Source organism: Tamandua tetradactyla, chromosome 10 (assembly GCF_023851605.1).
Source record: "Tamandua tetradactyla isolate mTamTet1 chromosome 10, mTamTet1.pri, whole genome shotgun sequence".
NCBI classification, from domain to species: domain Eukaryota; kingdom Metazoa; phylum Chordata; class Mammalia; order Pilosa; family Myrmecophagidae; genus Tamandua; species Tamandua tetradactyla.
Window position 1 is genome coordinate 24,368,702 of NC_135336.1, and position 21,886 is coordinate 24,390,587.

At 36.8% G+C, this 21,886-nt stretch overlaps 1 protein-coding gene across 4 annotated transcripts in view; it reads left to right on the top strand.

Moving 5' to 3' along the window:
• The window catches only part of POLQ (DNA polymerase theta), a 195,658-nt gene that overhangs the window by 101,160 nt on the left and 72,612 nt on the right, over positions 1-21,886 (top strand). For all 4 annotated transcript variants that reach the window (XM_077118198.1, XM_077118200.1, XM_077118199.1 and 1 more), the window contains 4 exons: positions 7,181-10,308; positions 13,281-13,427; positions 14,838-15,034; positions 17,270-17,510. In XM_077118198.1, coding sequence (XP_076974313.1) covers positions 7,181-10,308; positions 13,281-13,427; positions 14,838-15,034; positions 17,270-17,510 — 3,713 coding nt within the window. The remainder of the gene's footprint in view (positions 1-7,180; positions 10,309-13,280; positions 13,428-14,837; positions 15,035-17,269; positions 17,511-21,886) is intronic.

The window sequence follows — 21,886 nt, forward strand, 5'->3', positions numbered from 1 at the left end:
TCCATATATGGTATACAATCAGTGGCTCACAGCATCATTACATAGCTGTGTATTCATCACTATGTGATCATTTTTAGAGTATTTGCATCACTCCAGAAAATGAAAGAAAAAACTCATACATCCTATTCCCCTTACCCCTCCATGTCATTGACCACCAGTATTTCAATGTATCCAGTTTTTTACCTTTTGATCCCCCCCATTATTTATTTATTTTTTATCCTTATTGTTTTACTCATCTTTCCATACCCTGGATAAAAGGAGCATCAGACACAAGGTTTTGACAATCACACAGACACACTGTAAGTGCTATATCATTATACAGTTATCTTCAAGAATCAAGTGTACTGGAACACAGTTCAGCAGTTTCAGATACTTCCCTGCATCCACTCTAATACATCAAAAACTGAAAAGCAATATTCATATAATGCATAAGAATAAGAATAACCACCAGGATAACATTTCAGCTCTGTTTGAAATCTCTCAGCCACTGAAACTTTATTTTGTCTCATTTCTCTCTTCCCCCTTTTGGTCAAGAAGTCTCTCTCAGTCCCATGGTGCTGGATCCTAGCTCATACCCGGAGTTCTGTTCCACATTGCCAGGGAGATTTACACCCCTGGGAGTCATGTCCCATGTGGGGGAAAGGCAGTGAGTTCACCTGCAGAATTGGCTTAGAGAGAGAGGCCACATCTGAACAACAAAAGAGGTTCTCTGTGAGTGACTATTAGGCATAATGATAAGTAGGCTTAGCTTCTCCTTTGCTGGAATAAGTTTCATAGGGGTGAACTCCAAGATCGGGGGTTTAGGCTATTGATTTGGTTGTCCCCACTGCTTGGAAGAATATCAGGAATTCCCCAAATGGGAAAGTTGAGTATTTCCTCCTCTCTCCCCAGTTCCCCAGGGAAATTTTGTCTAGGTGTTTTTTCAAAGTTGGTAATTTAATTCATGTTTATATTATGTTTTATTTACAGAGGTGTTTAGTTCTGTGAATTTTCCTATTGTCTCTGCCTTAAGTGGCCCGTAGATGATGACGTGTAGTTTTAATTTTTTTCAATAAATTTTTAAATTTTTGTGTTTTTCCTCTTTGATCAAGAATTGTTCACTAGAAGGTTTTTTAATGTCCAGGTGGAAGTGCTTTTTGCTTGTGTACTGATGATACTTCAATAGTTAGAAAAATGTTCAATTATAGTCCTTTAGCTGAAAAATGCTTAGTATATTCCTTAGTGGCTAGAAATACGTATTATAATCATTTCACCCCAAGTAGCTTTGATTCTTTTTGAGCCTAAAAGTTCTTGCTAGCATAATATGCTCAAATTAATTTCAACTTGCTGTTCCAGCACCAAGTGGCAGAGAATTGCCACTTAAAACAAGGATCACTTGTTCTCCAGCTTGCAGTAACACATTGCTCATTTGTCTAAGGCCTCATGAGAGGTATCTTTAGAGTCCATATTTTTACTGACAGTCTCTTCAGAACAGTGTAGGCCATCTCTTTCAAGCATCTCATAATTCTTCCAGAATCTTTCCATTATCCATTTAAAAAGCTATTCCAGTATCTTTGGTATTGGCAAATTGCAGCACCCCACTTCTAGTACCAAAATGTGTTTCCATTGGCTAAAGCTGCCAGAATGCAATATACTAGAAATGGATTGGCTTTTATAAAGGGGATTTATTAAGTTACAAATTACAATTCTAAGCCATGAAAATGACCAAATTAAGACTGCAACAAGAGGATGCTTTCGCTCAAAAAAGACCCATCACATCTGGATTTCTCTGTCACATAGGAAGGCACATGATGATGTTTGCTGTCCCTTCTCTTCTGGGTTGATTTCCAAAATGGCTCTTTTAGATCCTGTGGGTTCTTTTGGCCTCTCCTGGGATGTTTTTCCTCCCTAAGAATCTATGGATCCTCCCTTAGCTTCTCTGGGGCAAACCTGAGATTTCATTTCTTAGTTTAGCATCATTTCCTAGGGGCATTTTCTGTCTTTAGTGTCTGTCATCTCTGCTCTATGTATCAGCTCTGAGCTCTGTGTTTTCTACCTTTTATTCTCTTCATTGAGGATTCCAGTAAAAGGATTAAGATCCACTCTGAATTGTATAGGTCTCATTTCTATGAAATAGTCTAATCAAAAGGTCCCACCTACAGTTGGGTAGGTCACATCTCCATGGAAACAACCTAACCACAAGATCCTATCCACAATAGGTCTGCACCTACAAAGTTGGATTAGAAGAACGTGGCTTTTCTGGGATACATAACAGTTTCAAACCAGCACAGTTACATTAATGGGAATTTTTCCCAGCTCTGTTTGAAGGGATAAGATATCACCCAAAGCAGAATGAAACCCATATGCAATATATTTATATCAACAGCTTCTTCTCTTTGAAGGATAAGATCAAAGGCCTGAATGGTCAACAAAGAGTAAAGGGCCTACCAGATAACAGGATATACTGACTAAGCAAAATGAAGCAAGGAACCATTGCTCAGTAATGGTTCTGTGACTTTTACTCAGTCGCCCCCCCCACTCCGCTTTCTTCTGGACCTTTGTCATCCCTTTATTTTTATTTTTTTGGACTATAAAAGCTACAAAGACCTTTCTCACTTTGAACTGGTTTTAGAAAAAATTTTTTTTCCTCTACTTTCTTGTGGATGTTCATTAGGTCTTCAATATTCTTATTTATTTCATTCATTTCATCTCTTTTAATGAGAGTGCTTCTCTCTATGTCTCCTTGTGTCTCCTGTAGTGTTTGCTTTATAAAGGTGGTTCCTTGCTATTTCTTGTGTAGCTATTCATAGGTGTTATCTTTATTGTGACTGTGGCTTTTAGCTTTAAGTAGCACTCTTCTTTGGCTTGAGTTCTGCCATATCTGCTATCAAATTTATTTCTTTGCTTTCTTTTTGTTTCCCTTTGCCTGGTAATTCCTTGGTCTTTATCTTTATTGTTAGTCTTTCAGAATCACTTTGTTTTAGATATTTTTTTACTGTGCAAACTTGATAATCCCTTCCTTTAGTAGAAGATTTAATCCCATTCGTATTTATTGATATCATTGATATGTTTACTTTCAACCTCAAATTATTTTATAATTATGTGTATTATGCTGCATTTGATATGTTCCTCTGTCTATTGGATATTCTTTGCTGATATGTTTTTAAATTAAGGAAGATGAGCATTTTTGTTCTAGTGGGTACCTTTTTAGTGGATACTATTCTATTCACTATTTGGTTTGTCAAGATTTTAATGGTAACCTTTAGCTCTTACCTATTATCAGAACAGTAATCTTTTTTTAAAATTTATTTATTAATTAAAAAATAAAGAAATAAAATAAAACAACATACATAATCAGTAATTCACAATATCATCATTTAGTTGCATATTCATCATTTCTTAGAACATTTGCATTAATTCAGAAAAAGAAATAAAAAGACAATAGAAAAAGAAATAAAATGAACACAGGAAAGAAAAAAAAAAGATTATACCTACCATACCACTTACCCCTCGCTTTCATTGATCACTAGCATTTAAACTAAATTTATTTTAGCATTTGTTCCCCCTATTATTTATTTTTATTCCATATGTTCTACTACTTTGTTGACAAGGTAGATAAAAGGAGCATCAGACACAAGGTTTTCACAATCACACAGTCACATTGTGACAGCTATATCATTATTCAATCATCCTCAAGAAACATGGCTACTGGAACATAGCTCTACATTTTCAGGCAGTTCCCTCCAGCCTCTTCATTACATCTTGAATAACAAGATGATATCTACTTGATGCATAAGAATAAAAAAGTTTGGAATCTCTCAGCCATTGACACTTTGTCTCATTTCCCTCTTCCCCCTTTTGGTCGAGAAGGTTTTCTCAATCCCTTGATGCTGAGTCTCAGCTCATTCCAAGATCTCTGTCCAAGAAGGTCCACACCCCTGGGAGTCATGTTCCACACAGAGAGGGGTAGGGTGGTGAGACTGCTCATTGTGTTGGCTGGAGAGAGGGGCCACATCTGAGCAACAAAAGAGGCTCTCTTGGGGGTGACTCTTAGGCCTAATTTTAAGTAGGCTTGACCTATCCTTTGTGGGGTTAAGTTTCATATGAACAAACCCCAAGACTGGGGGCTCTGCCTATAGCTTTGGTTGTCCACACTGCTTGTGAGAATATCAAGAATTCAACTTGGGGAAGTTGAATTTCTCCCCGCTCTCACCATCCCCGAAGCGGGCTTTGCAAATACTTTTTCACTCACTGATCGAATCACTCTGGGATTCATTGGGGCATCACTCTGGACAAACCAACAAAATCTCATGTCCTACCTGAGATTCCAAGTACTTACGGTGTTCAATCAAACTATCTACATAAGTTATATTAGGAAATACACTAGTCAAAATATAAATTTTGTAACAAATAAAAATTTTTTGCTTTAGTCTCACACATAAGGTGACATTTTAAAATATTAAGTAGCATCTATTTTCAGTATCCTGCAATAATGACATTCCTTTGCAGAACAGTAATCTTGATCTTATTTTACTTTTCTTTTTTGTTCTGATTTTCCTCCCTTCTTTAAAGTGCTTTATTGCTTTGTCTCTCTTTTTTTTTTTTTTAGTATTTTTATTGAGAAATCTTCACACACATACAGTGTGTGAGGAAAATGACTGACGGTACAATTTAGGAATGCTTAGAGTGAACAATGTTGGTGATAAAATGTACAATTAAAATATTTTTGCATGAGGGAGAATAAATGAATGTTTAATTTGTCTTAATATAAACTTAAAAAAAACTTTAAAAATTGTATAATTCAACATACATACAAAACAAGGAAAGAAAAAAGCAACAGTTTTCATAGCACTCTTCAAGTAGTTATAGAACAGACCCCAGAGTTTGTCATGGGCTACCATACCATCATCTCAGATTTTTCCTTCTAGCTGCTCCAGGATATAGGAGGCTAGAAGGAATAAATATTTCTTTTATCATCACAATCAATTTTTTCCTTTTTTGTGAAAAGTAGCATGTATACAAAAAAGCAATAAATTTCAAAGCACAGCAGAGCAATTAGTTGTAGAACAGACATCAGAGCTTGGCATGGGTTACAATTCCACAATCCCAGTCCTTACCCTAGCTGCCCAAAGATACTGGAGAACAAAAGAAACATTGATTTAATAATTCAGTGACCATATTCATTTGTTAAACCTGACCTTCTCTGTATAACTCCACCATCACCTTTGATCTTTCTAGCCCACTCTATAGGGGTATTTGGGCTATGGCCATTCTAATTTTTCATGTTGGAAGGGGCTGTCAGTAATAATGGGGTAGGGAGATGAAACCAGATGCTGTTCTGGAGAGGCTGTGCCCTTTAGGTTTCAGGACTTAACTGGTCCAGGGGACCCATCTGGAGGTTGTAGGTTTCTAGAAAGTTACTCTAGTGCATGGAACTTTTGTAGAACCTTATACATTACCCTAGGTTTTCTTTAGGGTTGGCTGAAATGGTTTTGGTTGGGGTTTGGCAAGTTATGATAGGTAGCAATGTCTAGCTGCAGCTTGTATAACGGTGACCTCCAGAGTAGCCTCTCAAGTCTATTTAAACTCCCTCAGCTGCTATACTAATTTATTAGTTATACTTCTTTTCCCCCTTTTGGTCAGGATGGAATTGTTGATCCCACAGTGCCAGGGCTGGACTCATCCCTGGGAGTCATCTCCCATGCTGCCAGGCAGCTGTGTGCTTGAGAGTTTTCACAGTGAAAACAGCCCCATCCCTGGGCTCCCACAGGGGGACAATGGAAGACTAATATAATCTACAATTTTTTTTTTAATTACAATTCTTATCATTCTTATTGCTGAAGTATTCCTAATAAACTCTTGGTTGGATAAAACTTTTCCTCTAATAGATTGCTCAAGAGGGCTTATTGTACAGAATTGACCAAATTCCTGTATGTTTAAATCCTTTTTTCTATAACCTGGATATTTGAAGGACAACTTGGCTGGATATAAAATCTTTGCTACACATTTTCTTTCATTGAGTTTTTTGAAAATGCTCATCCCTTGTTGCCTTGTTGTGTGTATTTTTTTAAGAAGTCTAATGGGAGTCTGAGTCCTTTACCCTTGTAAGTAATCTGAACTGTTTGTATAGAGGTCTTTCTCCATTTTGAAGTTTAATAATTTTACTAGGCATATTTATATTGCTGTATAACAAACTGCTTTTTAAAAAATTAGTAGCTTAAAACAGCAATAAATAGTGTTATCTTACAGTTATGGATTTGTGAGTTATGAATTTGTGAGCAGTTTAGATGGGTGGTTCTGCTTTGGGATCTTCCATGAGGTTGTAGTCAAGTTGTTGGTTGAACAGTCATCTTCTGAAGACTAGACTAGGGCCCCATATTCGAAGATACTGGCAAGTTGGTGCTTGATGCTTCGGTTGTTTATCATATGGACTTCTCCACAGAGCTGCTTCATTGGCCTCATGACATGATGGTTGACTTCCCCTAGAGCAAGTGAAAAGAGAGCAGTACAAAAAGGTGGAATGCCTTTTATGACCTAGCGTCAGTTTTTTAGTTTTTTTTTTTTCAGGCAAGAGGATGAATCAGTCCTTATTACTCTACCATGATTGGAAGCTGAAGTCTTTCAGCCATTATTTCTTCAAATAATTTTTAAGCTGTCTTTCTTCTTCTTCTGATGCTTAAATTATATACAACCTACTAAGAGTCTAGGTTCTGGTATTTTACTCTGAAGAGCATTGATATTTTGTTTTAGCAGGCAGTTACCTTTTGTTTTTGGCATGGGCAGGCACTGGAAATCGAGCCCGAGTCTATGGCATGGCAGGCGAGAACTCTGCCTGCTGAGCCACCATGGCCTGCCCCAGGCAATTAGCTTTTGATCCTCACTCATTCTGAGTCTGTGTTAAATAAATCTGTTTTCTCATCATGTTATTTAAAAATTGCTGAGCCATCCACCCCTTCACTTTTCCCTTTCCTGCTTCATTTTGCGCACTATTCTTATTACGCTTAACATATAAAGCATTTTAAACATTGTTTAAATTCTGATTTCCCCAACTGAAATGTGAGCTCCATGAGAACAGACATATTTGTCTTGCTCAGTGCTGTTTCTTCAGTTCCTGAGTAGCTCAGAATGAATGTTTAATAACTATTTGTTGTATGAATAAATGAGTATGTTAATTTCTGTCTTTTATTATCTCCTTGTATAGTTCCCGAAAGGCAGTGGATGAGGATGAGGGCGCAGTTGAAGAACGTCGGCATATGCGGACTATTTGGGCAGCTGGCAGAAAAGGCTTAACTGAGAGGGAAGCAGCAGCCCTTATAGTGGAAGAAGCTAAAATTATTCTGCAGCAGGACTTAGTTGAAATGGGAGTGCAATGGAATCCATATTCTCTTTTAAATTCTGATATACATTCGTTGGCCAGCAATGAATCGGCATTAAAGGAACATACATTTATATCCCAAACTGAGATTTCTTGTAAGAAATCAGCAACATTAAAGAGAAAAAGAAACACAATAGCATCTAGTAATTTTCCTGTTAAGCATTCACCAAATCTGGTACAAGATTTAGATAAAAGTAGAGAGCATATAAATTCCTCTTTTAAACTCCAACGTGGGAATCGAGAACATCAGGTACATTCAATTTCCAGAGCAAGAAAATGGGCTTCTTTGAACATAAATAAAGAGAAATTAGGAACCTCTCTGAATGAGGGGAAAACAAGCATTAAGAAAATTGTTCCGACTTTCTCTTCTCATAAAACAAAAAAAGAAGCTTTTAATTTCAATTCAAAAAAGATGAACACAAACTTTCAATCTTGGAAATATAATAAGCATCTAAAACAATCCAGGGATAGAAGCCCTTTGGAAGACTCTGGGCTATTTAGACATGGTTTAGAAGGGCTAACTAAGTCTAATCCTGTTCCTTGTAAAGACCCATTTGCCTTAAATGAGGAGAGTATGGAATTTAGAAGTCCAGAATCATCTGCTAAAGATGTATCTCTCTGCGCTGAAAGAAAGTGCAACAAGACATCATTCTCTCCACAAACAAAACAAAATTATTCAAAGAACAGAAAAATGGCTAGTGATATTTTTGTGGAATGTAATATCACAGAATCCCAGAGTGAAAAAGTGACTTGTCAAGCCACTAGTATAGTTAATGAAAATGGAAGATTAGGTGTTGTTGATACAGAAAAAATAAACAATGTACTGATACAAAGTGACTCAAAGAACCAGAACGTTTGTTTAAAACACCAGAACACCCATACAATTAACCTGTGCCATGAAAAGCAATCTGATAAACATATAAACATTTATACCAAACAGAAACAAGTAGTAGAGACACAAATTTCCCATGAGGCAGTCAGTACTTACATGAATAAAGACTCGAATGTTGCTGCTGTCAAATGGAAAAGTATAAAATTTAATGCTGAGGAGAATAAATCAGATAATTTTCAAGTGTTAGGAGATAACATAAGCAGCACTGAGATAGCCCATGGAATACCTCTACCAACTGGAACATATGATAAAGCAGGAGGCCAGGATAAGACATTTCTAAATACCTCTGGAATACAAGAAAAAACAGATGCTTATGCAGCAAACAAAACTAAAAATCATGTTTCTGACTTAGGTTTAATGGTCTGTGATTTTGAAGATAGTTTCCACCTGGATACTCAGTCAGAAAAAATAATACAGCAAATCGGAACTGAAAATGTCAGATGGAAAGAAGGAAAGGATACCAACCTAGTAGTGGCGCTGGTGCAGAAGGACCTAGAAAAAAAAAGCTCAGTTGGCTCTTTCCAGAATGAGTTTCATGTTACTTTTCCTGATGAACGGCATTCTCTAGAAGTGACAAATATAAATCATTTGGAACTTAAGACTGTAGATATTGTGAAACACAGTGCTGATTCACATAGGGTTGATACTCTAACTCCAGAAAGCTCAAATTTTCATTCTCCACTACTATTGGGGGAAAATGAACCTTGTTTTAAAGGGAATGAACTTTCTGTTACTGACTCCCAATTAAACAGTTTTCTTCAAGGCTATCGAACACAAGAAACTGTGAAACCAGTCATACCACTGGTTCCTCAAAAAGAAACTCCTACTGTTACAAATGAGGAATGTCTACCAGTTCGTGAAACAAGTTTGAATATGAGTGACAGTTTACTATTTGACAGTTTCAGTGAAGACTCCCTAGTAAAAGAGCAATCACCTGACATGCATGTGAAAAAACCCCTCCCTTCTGAAGTAATGCCAAACCATTTTAGTGATTCTCTTTGTCTACAACCAGAAGGTTCAGTTAAAAAATCTGATATAAATAAGAATAGAGATACTCAGCAAGAGCTGACCTGTTTCAGTGATGAGTCTATTATGTTTTCAGAAATGAATACTGTTCAGATGGTTGAGGTCTTAGACAATGTAGATATATTTCCCGTCCAAGAGAAACAGAAAACTGCAGTATCTTCTAAAGTATTAGAACTAAGTGATCCAGGGATTTTAGGTGGTGATCATCCTGGAACAGAAGTAACTGGAAGAGATCAAGATGAAAGGGCACAAAAATTTAAATCAACTGAGGCAAAGGAAAATAATTCATTCATATGGTCAGGAGACTCATTTGATTTAAGTCCAGGACTGCAAGGGATCTTAGATAAAATGTCCAGTCCTCTTGAAAATGAAAATCTAAAATTAAGTACTATAAACCTGTCTAGTTTGAAGGAAAAGAATACAGAGTTAAATGACAAAAAAGAACTGATTTCAAATTTGGAGGCAAATCAAGTGCAGGAAGTTTCAGTTTTCTCTAGTACTGAAATAAAAAGTAGGATTGGGACACCAGAGAACAATGCCATTCATGGTGAAACTTCATCCCTCTTGCCTTATAAAGAAAGCTGTTTGGTTGATGATAATGGTCTCATTCCTCCTACACCCATTGTAGGATCTGCTTCTAAGCTTGGATTTCCAGGCATTCTTAGAACTTCTTCTGTAAAACTTTGGAAAACCAGTAGTGTTTTACAGCCTGGTGAAAGTTATCCATTCGGTTCACCTTCAGGTACTGAAAACCATGATTTAAATCCAGAGAGTGGAAATGGTTTCAGAGAAGACAGTCCTATTAAAGACACAAGTTTTCCATTGCAGTTTTCACAGGATGAATTGCAGTTAACTCCAACTTCATGCAGTTCAGAAACTTTGACCATAGTCGATGTAGCAAGTGACCATACCCTCTTTCAAACATTCATTAAGGAGTGGCAGTGCAAAAAACGATTTTCACTTTCACTGGCTTGTGAAAAGATTGGTAGTTTGACATCTTCTAAAAGTGCTACTATTGGTGGTAGGTTTAAGCAAGGTAAGGATTTTTTTTTTCCCTTATCTATCTGTAAACTAATTATGGACTAAGATGAGATTTAGATTTTTCAGTATTTAATATTGTAAAAAATTTATTCAGCATTTAATAAGTTTCTCCTATGTAGGTTTACCTGTAGAACAGCCTTATTTATTCAGCACAGTTAGATTAACATAGTTGCCCTTTGGTAGGGGTGTATGTATGTAATGTGTCCTATATTAATTGGAATATAAATTAGTAAAAATTAATATATATTTTGAATATGGATCAGACATTTCTTTTATGGTATGTGTATGGTGTGACATAATGATTTTTATTAATGAACAGTGCCCATGTGTATTTCTTATTAAGTTGTAATATCCTTGTTCACTTATTTAATCAGAAAAATATATAACAAATAGATACTATGTGTTTTTTCACCGTGCATTAGCTGCATTTTCTAAGACTTATCTCATGGACAACTTGGACTTCCAGTGTTAGCGTTGGATTCTATACAGAAATACTAATCCCAGGGACTAATCTAGATTTTTTCTAGATTTCAAGGGAGTTGAATCTTTGGATCAAATTATACGTGTATATTCCTGTCTTATTGCATGAGCCCTAGACCTGGACCCTCGGGAATAACTGGAGTCAGCTTGAGAACCTGTTGTAGAAATTAGAGATTTGATCAGATTTCTTGAATCTCAGTGTTTGTAAATGAATTTGTTCCTAAAGTTTTGAGTATTTGATCTTCGTTTTATGGAGCAGATGTGTTCATGATAAGTTTTATGTATTCTCAGTATTGTTTTTATTCAACAAATCATAAAATTGAATATGTGTCTTTATCAAGTTCTGTGCTAGAGGCTGGTGATAAGAATGTTGACTTAAATTAAACCAGTCTTTCTCGAGTGCCCACTATGTCAGTTATTTTCCAGATATTGGCAATATAACCGTAAATAAGACAGATTGGTTCTTTTTTTTTAAGTATTTTTTTTAAGAAATCTTTACATACATACAGTCCATACATGGTGTACAATGAGTGGCTCACAATATCATCACATAGTTAAGTATTTATCACTATCGTCACTTTTTAGAATATTTGCATCACTCCAGAAAAAGAAAGAAAAAAGAAAAAAACCTCATACATTCCATACTCCTTACCCTTCCCTCTCATTGACCACGTTTTTCCATTTACCCAATTTTTTACCCATTATTTATTTATTTATCCTTATTTTTTTGCTCATCTGTCCATACCCTGGATAAAAGGAGCATCAAGACACAAGGTTTTTAGAATTACATGGTCACATTGTAAAAGGTATGTAGTTATACAATCATTTTCAAGAATAAAGGCAACTGGAACACAGCTCAACAGTTTCAGGTATTTTTCTCCAGTCACTCCAACACACCATAAACTAAAAAGGGATATCTATATAATGCATAGGAATAACCTCCAGGATAACCTCTCAACTCTGGAATCTCTTAGCCACTGAAATTTTATTTTGTCTCATTTCTCTCTTCCCCCTTTTGGTCAGAAGGCTTTCAATCCCATGATGCCAGGTCCCAGCTCATCCCCAGGAGTTCTGTCTCACATTACCAGGGAGATTTACACCCCTGGGAGTCATGTCCCACATAGGGGAGAGGGCAGTGAGTTCACCTTCCGAGTTGGCATAGAGAGAGAGAGGCCACAGACAGATTGGTTCTTGACCTTATATCTTTATAAAATTAGAGATGCATTGTTTCAGAAAAAATGTTACTCCAAATATAAAATCATACTTAATTCTTCTCTCAATTATAGGACTCTTGATTTTTCTGGAGAGTTTTTTAGTGTTAAGAATTGCTGAGTTCCTAAGAGTCACCCCCAAGAGAACTTCTTTTGTTGCTCAGATGTGGCCCCTCTCTCTCCAGCCAACACAACAAGTAAACTCATTGCCCTTCACCTGTCTACGTGGGACATGACTCCCAGGGGTGTGGACCTTCCTGGCAACATGGGACAGAAATCCTAGAATGAGCTGAGACTCAGCATCAAGGGATTGAGAAAACCATCTCAACCAAAAGGGGGAAGAGCAAAATGAGGCAAAATAAAGTGTCAATGGCTGAGAGATTCCAAACAGAGTCGAGAGGTTATCCTGAAGGTTACTCTTATGCATTAAACAGATATCACCTTGTTAGTCAAAATGTATTTGAGAGGCTGGAGGGAACTGCCTGAGAATGTGGAGCTGTGTTCCAGTAGCCATGTGTCTTGAAGATGATTGTATAATGATATCGCTTTCACAGTGTGACTGTGATTGTGAAAACTTTGTGTCTAATGCTCCGTTTATCTACCTTATCAACAGATGAGTAAAACATATGGAACAAAGATGAATAATAGGGGGAACAAATGTTAAAATAAATTTAGATTGAAACACTGGTGATCAGTGAGGGGGAGAGTTGGGGGCTATGGTATGTATGAATTTTTTTCTGTTTCCTTTTTATTTCTTTTTCTGAATAGATGCAAATGTTCCAAGAAATGATCATGATGAATATGCAACTATGTGATGATATTGTGAATTACTGATTATATATGTAGAACGGAATGATCATAGGTTAAGAATGTTTGCATTTATTTGTTGTTTATATCTTTAAAAAAATTTTAAAAATTAATAAAAAGAATTGCTGAGTTCTCTACAAGTAAACGTTTATAGTGTGCAAGTGGTCTTTATTTATTAAAGTTGTAGAAGTTTGAAATGCTACTCTTTTTCAGCTGATACCCATTTCATTCATTATTATGATTCTATTTTAAGAAATCTTTGATAGATTTTCCATAGTGAAAGTTATCTTAATTGATGGGAAGTCTGGAAAGATCTTGCATACACCTAAAAATGACTATTTGAATGATGCATAATTTAGGAATATGGAAATTTTGCTTGTCAAATGTAGTTTTTTATTATTGTTTTTATGGTTATTTTAATGACTTTATATTTTAAGATTTTTAACTATTTCATTTCTGATTTACTTAGTAAATCAAAACTCATCTCAGGAAACCCCTATTAGAGATGGATTTCCTGTTAAAGGTTGTGATGATATCTTCGTAGTTGGACTGGCTGTATGCTGGGGTGGAAGAGATGCCTATTATTTTTCATTGCAGAGGGAACAAAAGCATTCTGGTGAGTAATCACTATTTGCCTAATTACCATATAGTTTTAATATAACCTCAATTAGAATATTGATCTTGTTTTCTTGTGAAAAATTTCCTCATACTTACCTAAAGTTTATTTTTAGGATTAAAAATATTGTTTCTTGGGCGGGCCGCGGTGGCTCAGCGGGCAAAGTGCTTGCCTGCTATGCCGGAGGACCTCGGTTCGATTCCCGGCCCCAGCCCATGTAACAAAAACGGAGAAACAGAATACAATAAAACAAGAAAATGTTTAAAGATGTTTCCCTTTCTTCCTTCCTTCCTTCCTTCTCTCTGTCTTTCCTTTAAAAAAAAAAAAAAAAAAAAAAAAAAATATTGTTTCTTTTGGCGAGCAGCTGGTGGGTACATTATTGCATATATTTACCTAGAATGAATGTTTTATTTTTTTATTCTTGTATCTTTTTTATTTTAATTTTTTAAAAAATATAACAAACAAACAAACATTCTTAAAATATAATCATTCCGTTCTACATATATAATCAGTAATTCACAGTACCATCACACAGTTGCATATTCATCATCATGATCATTTCTTAGAACATTTGCATCAATAGAATGAATATTTTAAAGAAGCACTGCCTTCATTCCCCCATGCCTGTCACATGAAGTTGTTAATACTATGTTTTTTTTTCTAAAAGGGCATTATAGCCTCAAGGGCTGATTGCCTACCTTGAATGTTTGCTTTGAAGACTAAGTTATAGCAGTTTCTATTCAGTTTTTTTCTCCTATTGGCTGGATCTGGAACTTAAACAGAGGCATGGTTGAGCTGGAGATCTACATTAGTTGATTCATACAATCTTTGGAGAAATAGAAGTAATTGAAAGGATATTATCTGGAAATACCTTATGATCTGGTTATAGTTGTTAGATATTCAGCTGATAAATTGGTTTGGGACAAGAGCAAATTAATAAAGTGATATTTTAAAGGATGCCATTTAGTATCTGTTGGTAAGTATGGAGTATTTATAGGTGTTTGGCAGGAAAATGTTGAAGTGAGTAATTTCTTGAATTTCTACATCTTTTAGTTTAGGTATGACATTAAGTGTTCATACTAGTTACCCTTTTAAAAGGAGTTCCTTTAAAATTTATTTCAAAATACTTTTCCTGACTCTTAACTGCATATTCTGAGAAATACAATTTTATTTCTAGAGGTCTTGATACTTAGATTTTTCTCCTACCCAATTAAATAGTGCATATAAATCATGTAGTCCAAATCATAATTTTTTATTATGAAATGCTTTATCTAGAAAGCCAACCTGATCTGGATAAGGCTATGCTCAATTAGTGGTCACCCAGAACAAGAACCTAAGGCTTCAGTCTTTTCACTAAAGAGTTCTACTTCAAATGAATGCATGTAATTTTTGCCTTTTAACTCTTTTCAGAAATGATTGCCAGTTTGGCACCACCTTCTCTGGATCCAAGCCTAACTGTAAAGGAAAGGATTTGGCACCTTCAGTCCTGCTTGCAAAAGAAATCTGATAAAGAATGTTCCATTATCATCTATGATTTCATCCAGAGCTATAAAATTCTTCTCCTTTCTTGTGGCATTTCCCTGGAACAAAGTTATGAAGATCCAAAGGTTCCATGTCTTATTTAATTTTTACATGCTTAAAAATACATTACTGGGGGTGGGTGTGAGGCAGTTCAGTAGGAGAATTCTCGCCTGCCATGTGGGAGATCCAGGTTCAATTCCCAGCCCATGCACTTCCCAAAATAAAGAAAAACGAAGAAAAAAATTCAACGAATGGTGATGCAATAACGGGATACTCCCATGGAAAAAAGAATAAAATGTGACCTGGCCATACAGCATTCAAAAAACCCAAAAAACACATTACTTGTGTTTGAGTTAATTCTTAAATCATTTGGTATTTATTCAGCTTCACTAATGCAATTTATGTTTCTTTATCCAGGAATCTCATCCACCCAGAACAGAAAATTATACACCAAATGCCTCTGTGTAGACCAAAGAGATGTTACAAATTTCAAGCCCTTTAGGATTGTGCCTTTCCTCAGAGTTTTTTAAACTTTTTTTCTCGTCATATGTTCTGAGTTTTCTGACCCAGAGTAAACTAGAAGTTTAAGGAAAATTGTTAGATTTAGATATAGCGTGCCAGGATGTTTCAAATATTCGTGAGGGTGATCATAGAAAATAGGAAATGTAGGTGGATGTAAGAAGCCAAAAAGGATAATAGTTACAAACCATTTAGTTTAAGGGCTTATCATTTTAATAGCTTCTGGGAACTTTCTTATGTAATAGCAAGGTATGATAACTTTGAGTCATTAAGAAAAGGGTAACTATGTTATTGCAATGTCCACTTAGAAGTATAATATATTTTTTGAAGGTATTTGTTTGCAATATGGTAGCCCTCCAAGGGATAGAATACATAGTTTTTCCCTATCGATACTGGATACATGAAGCCTTGTGGAGTTTTTCAATTTAGAATTGAAAAATAACACTGGTTGGTAGTTGTTATCAAAATAGTCATAATAATAGGGTAATTTTAGTATCCTTAGCTGTTTTTCAAAGATTTTCAAAGGCGTCATCACATAAATTAAAGATATTATGATTTTCTGTACTTTAAGTCAGGTTTGATTTACAAGTGATAAATTCCATGTAGTTTCTTAACTGCTTATAACCCATAAAAGTTTACACTTAATTTTGATATTCTGGGTCCAAAATGAGAATATGAGAACTATGAACCATCATTAAAACTACAGTAATGTATCCAATTCATATAGTACTTTTTTAAAAACTACTTGAAATATTCCATAATTGGTTTTGTTAATTACAGTATTTTGATGGATGAAGACAGACTATTAAATCTCACCTTTATAAGAACTTTTAGACCAGACTATCTCATTCAGTACCCTCCAGTAATACTTTACTTCTAACTTGCAAAAGAAATAAATGAGTCATAAAATAATTATCAGAATTATGAACAGGGCTTAGATTTCCTTATTCTAAATCAAAGTCATTATTTGCTAGATCTAGTATAGAAACTACTGGTACCCTAGTCACCTGGAATCTAAAAGTAGCAATCATATCACCAGTTGGATGGTCCTGGTGACTGGCCTTCCACCTGAGGAGAAAGTTTAAAGACTTTGTAAAACTCTGGATATGAGCTTTTACCATTTATGCCTCACTATTCTTGTTGTTGAAAGAGCTATATAAACCTAAAACTAAATATACAAGAGTCCTGTATATTTTGTTTGTGTATATAGGCTCCACTTTATTATGGTAGTTTAGCCAGTGTTAGCCTTAGTGGAATAGAGCCCACGTGCATTTACAGTTAAATGGTTTCAGTTAACTGAGAGGCACTTGGTTTTTTTTTTTTTTTTTTTAAAGGAAAGACAGAGAGAAGGAAGGAAGGATAGAAGGAAGGAAGGAAGGAAGAAAGGGAAACATCTTTAAACATTTTCTTGTTTTATTGTATTTTGTTTTTCCGTTTTTTGTTACATGGGCTGGGGCCGGGAATCGAACTGAGGTCCTCCGGCATAGCAGGCAAGCACTTTGCCCGCTGAGCCACCGCGGCCCGCCCGGCACTTGGTTTTTAAGCCTATTTCAGAACTAGATCAGCTTTATCAGGGCAGCAATGGAAAAAAATTTTTCCTTTTCTGAAGGCCACTGTACTTTTGGTACCAAAAGTGAGTCCTATTTCAATTATCCTTTCTCTCCTGGCAAGACCACTGAATAAATATTAAATGAAAATGAATGAGATTAGAATTGTACTTTCTATTTTTCCCTTTTAATTTGATGGTTCTATAGTGTCTTTGAAAAATCAAGAAAACATTCTGATTGCTGTCTCTCATTTAGGTGGCATGCTGGTTACTAGATCCAGACTCTAGGGAGCCAACCCTTCACAGCATAGTTACCAGTTTTCTCCCTCATGAGCTTTCACTCCTGGAGGGAATGGAGACAGGCCAAGGAATTCAAAGCCTGGGACTGAATGTTAGCACTGAGCACTCTGGCCGATACAGAGCATCGATCGAGTCTATTCTCATCTTTAACTCTATGAATCAACTCAATTCTTTGTTGAAGAAGGAAAATCTTCAAGGTAAAAACAAAGATCCTGGCATATTTATCTTGCTGCAGACTAAGGATAGTTTATATCCTGATAGGACTTACAGAACTTACAGGACTCTGGCTTATGGGCCATAGTTTGCTGACCTTCACTCTAGTGTAATGAGGTAATTAATGCCATTTTATTCGGTTGTTGCTGGTTTTATATTTTGAACTTTATCAACTGATTTTATTTATACTTAGAACTCATCTTTAATGTATTAAAAAAAACTGTTTTCTTTTTAGAATTATTAGGAGTTACTTTTTTTTTTACATGGGCAGGCACTGGGAATCGAACCTGGGTCCTCTGGCATGGCAGGCAAGCATTCTTGCCTGCTGAGCTACCGTGGCCCACCCAGGAGTTACTTTTTTCAGTAAAAGATGTTTATGTGATTTTCTTTTTCCCTCATAACAAATAGCATGAATTTATTGAGCAATCTGCTTGCCCAGATTGAGTACCTTTGTTTCAGAGACCAGAGTGAATCCTTATGGTAGACACAGAAGTAGAGCAAAGTTGGTTTCATTGTGAAGAGATTTACACCATGAATTTAGTGACTTATCATTAATTCTGGTAACAGCAAACTGGTGAATTCATACGGATCTGGATTTGAATCTGTGCTGTGCCACTTCTGAGAGACCTTGGGCAAGCTACTGATAAGTCTGATTCTTACAATGTTATTATAAGGATTGAATGAGACAGTGAACTTAGTGCAGGGTTTGCCCCAGGGCAGATGCTCATTATTCTATTAGCTGATTATTATTATTATTACCCCTTTCCACAAGCTTTCTCTACTGAGTAGTAATGTTTTCCCCAGCATTACTGGTATTGAATAACAGAAACAAAGACCAGGCTGACTTGCATGTTCATAGGAGTTTTTCTTGCTTGAGTGGTGATGTTAATTAACAGTCTTGCTCAGGCACTGTAGCATTTCAAGTTCAGCTTCACTTAGCCAATGTAGTCAAGCCAAGGGCTGGGCATAAGGGGGTATGTGGCATACTTGCTGCAGGAATGCTCTTGCGTTCATTCGTGGACATTGAGGCTGAATGAACAGTGTTCTTTTACTCTCTGTTTGTCTGCCTCTAGGGTAACAGTCCTGTATCTTTTGTTTGTGGAGTTCCCAGCGCCTTTTTTTTCTGCATATCACATGGGAATTTAATTTTTCTAAAAATGAGCAAGTCTCAATTATGAATTAGAAGCCTTAAAAGTGCAACTCGAGACTTCCGGAGAAGATGGCGGCTTAGTAAGATGTGCGGATCTTAGTTTCTCCTCCACGACAGCTACTAGGGGAGTAGAAATGATACAGAACAGCTCCCAAAGCCACGACAGAGATAAAAAAGACAGCGTACCCCATCCTGGAACAGCTGGCTGGCTGAGATAACCCGCTCTGGTGAGATCGCCGAGGGGCACGGGCTTCACTGGGCAGGGCGGCAAGCAGCCGGAGTCACTCCCTTCCCCCTTCCTGGGCCGGCTGGGAGAATTGGACAGGCGGTCCCCTCAAACCGCGGCGGCTGGCGCCCACACCACGCGTGGCCCCCCGGACCAACTGAGAGAATTGGATCGGAAATCCCCAGGCCGCGGAGAATGGCGACGGGGGAGGGGGCCCCTTCCAAACCCGTGACTCCCCGGGAACGTGCACTCTCCCGGGCGGGCCGCTGCGGCTGGCGCCCTCCCGCCAAGCTTGGCGCCCCGGGCCGACCAGGAAATTCAGACGGGCGCTTTCCTGGGCTGCGGCGGCCAGCGACCCTCCCCGTGTTCGGACCCCGGGCCGGCTGGCACTCTTCCAAGCCGCTTCGGCTAGCGAACCTCCTGGACGGCGAGAGTTTTCCAAAGTTAAAGGACCCACAGCACCTTTTACTGGTGGGACCTGCAGACAAACGTGTGCCATGAGCGCCACCTACTGGGCAGGATAAGAAAAACAGAACCGAGAGATTTCACAGAAAAATCTTACAACCTTGTTGGGTCTGACACCCAGGGAAATCTGACTAAATGCCCAGACGCCAGCAGCAGAAGATAACTGTCCACGCTCAAAAGATTGAGAATATGGCCCAGTCAAAGGAACAAACCAATAGTTCAAATGAGATACAAGAGCTGAGACAACTAATGCTGAATATACGAACAGAAATGGAAAACCTCTTCAAAAATGAAATCGATAAATTGAGGGAGGACATGAAGAGGACATGGGCTGAACATAAAGAAGAAATAGAAAAACTGAAAAAACAAATCACAGAACTTATGGAAGTGAAGGATAAAGTAGAAAAGATGGAAAAAACAATGGATACCTACAATGATAGATTTAAAGAGACAGAAGATAGAATTAGTGATTTGGAGGATGGAACATCTGAATTCCAAAAAGAAACAGAAACTATCGGGAAAAGAATGGAAAAATTTGAACAGGGTATCAGGGAACTCAAGGACAATATGAACCACACAAATATACGTGTTGTGGGTGTCCCAGAAGGAGAAGAGAAGGGAAAAGGAGGAGAAAAACTAATGGAAGAAATTATCACTGAAAATTTCCCAACTCTTATGAAAGACCTAAAATTACAGATCCAAGAAGTGCAGCGCACCCCAAAGAGATTAGACCCAAATAGGTGTTCTCCAAGACACTTACTAGTTAGAATGTCAGAGGTCAAAGAGAAAGAGAGGATCTTGAAAGCAGCAAGAGAAAAACAATCCATCACATACAAGGGAAACCCAATAAGACTATGTGTAGATTTCTCAGCAGAAACCATGGAAGCTAGAAGACAGTGGGATGATATATTTAAATTACTAAAAGAGAAAAACTGCCAACCAAGACTCCTATATCCAGCAAAATTATCCTTCAAAAATGAGGGAGAAATTAAAACATTCTCAGACAAAAAGTCACTGAGAGAATTTGTGACCAAGAGACCAGCTCTGCAAGAAATACTAAAGGGAGCACTAGAGTCAGATACAAAAAGACAGAAGAGAGAGGTATGGAGAAGAGTGTAGAAAGAAAGAAAATCAGATATGATATATATAATACAAAAGGCAAAATGTTAGAGGAAAATATTATCCAAACAGTAATAACACTAAATGTCAATGGACTGAATTCCCCAATCAAAAGACATAGATTGGCAGAATGGATTAAAAAAACAGGATCCTTCTATATGCTGTCTACAGGAAACACATCTTAGACCCAAAGATAAACATAGGTTGAAAGTGAAAGGTTGGGAAAAGATATTTCATGCAAATAACAACCAGAAAAGAGCAGGAGTGGCTATACTAATATCCAACAAATTAGACTTCAAATGTAAAACAGTTAAAAGAGACAAAGAAGGACACTATATACTAATAAAAGGAACAATTAAACAAGAAGACATAACAATCATAAATATTTACGCACCGAACCAGAATGCCCCAAAATACATGAGGAATACACTGCAAACACTAAAAGGGAAATAGACTCATATACCATAATAGTTGGAGACTTCAATTCACCACTCTCATCAATGGACAGAGCATCTAGACAGAGGATCAATAAAGAAATAGAGAATCTGAATATTACTATAAATGAGCTAGACTTAACAGACATTTATAGGACATTACATCCGACAACAGCAGGATACACCTTTTTCTCAAGTGCTCATGGATGATTCTCAAAGATAGACCATATGCTGGGTCACAAAGCAAGTCTTAACAAATTTAAAAAGATTGAAATCATACACAACACTTTCTCGGATCATAAAGGAATGAAGTTGGAAATCAATAATAGGTGGAGTGCCAGAAAATTCACAAATACGTGGAGGCTCAACAACACACTCCTAAACAACGAGTGGGTCAAAGCAGAAATTGCTAGAGAAATTAGCAAATACCTCGAGGCGAATGAAAATGAAAACACAACATATCAAAACTTATGGGACGCAGCAAAGGCAGTGCTAAGAGGGAAATTTATTGCTCTAAATGCCTATATCAGAAAAGGCAAAAATTCAGGAATTAACTATCCATTTGGAAGAACTGGAGAAAGAACAGCAAACTAATCCCAAAGCAAGCAAAAGGAAAGAAATAACAAAGATTAGAGCAGAAATAAATGAAATTGAAAACATGAAAACAATAGAGAAAATCAATAAGGCCAGAAGTTGGTTCTATGAGAAAATCAATAAGCTTGATGGGCCCTTATCAAGATTGACAAAAAGAAGAAGAGAGAGGATGCAAATAAATAAGATCAGAAAGGGAAGAGGAGACATAACTACTGACCTCACAGAAATAAAGGAGGTAATAACAGGATACTATGAACAACTTTATGCTAATAAATACAACAATTGAGAGGAAATGGACGGGTTCCTGGAAAGACATGAACAACCAACTTTGACTCAAGAAGACATAGATGACCTCAAGAAACCAATCATAAG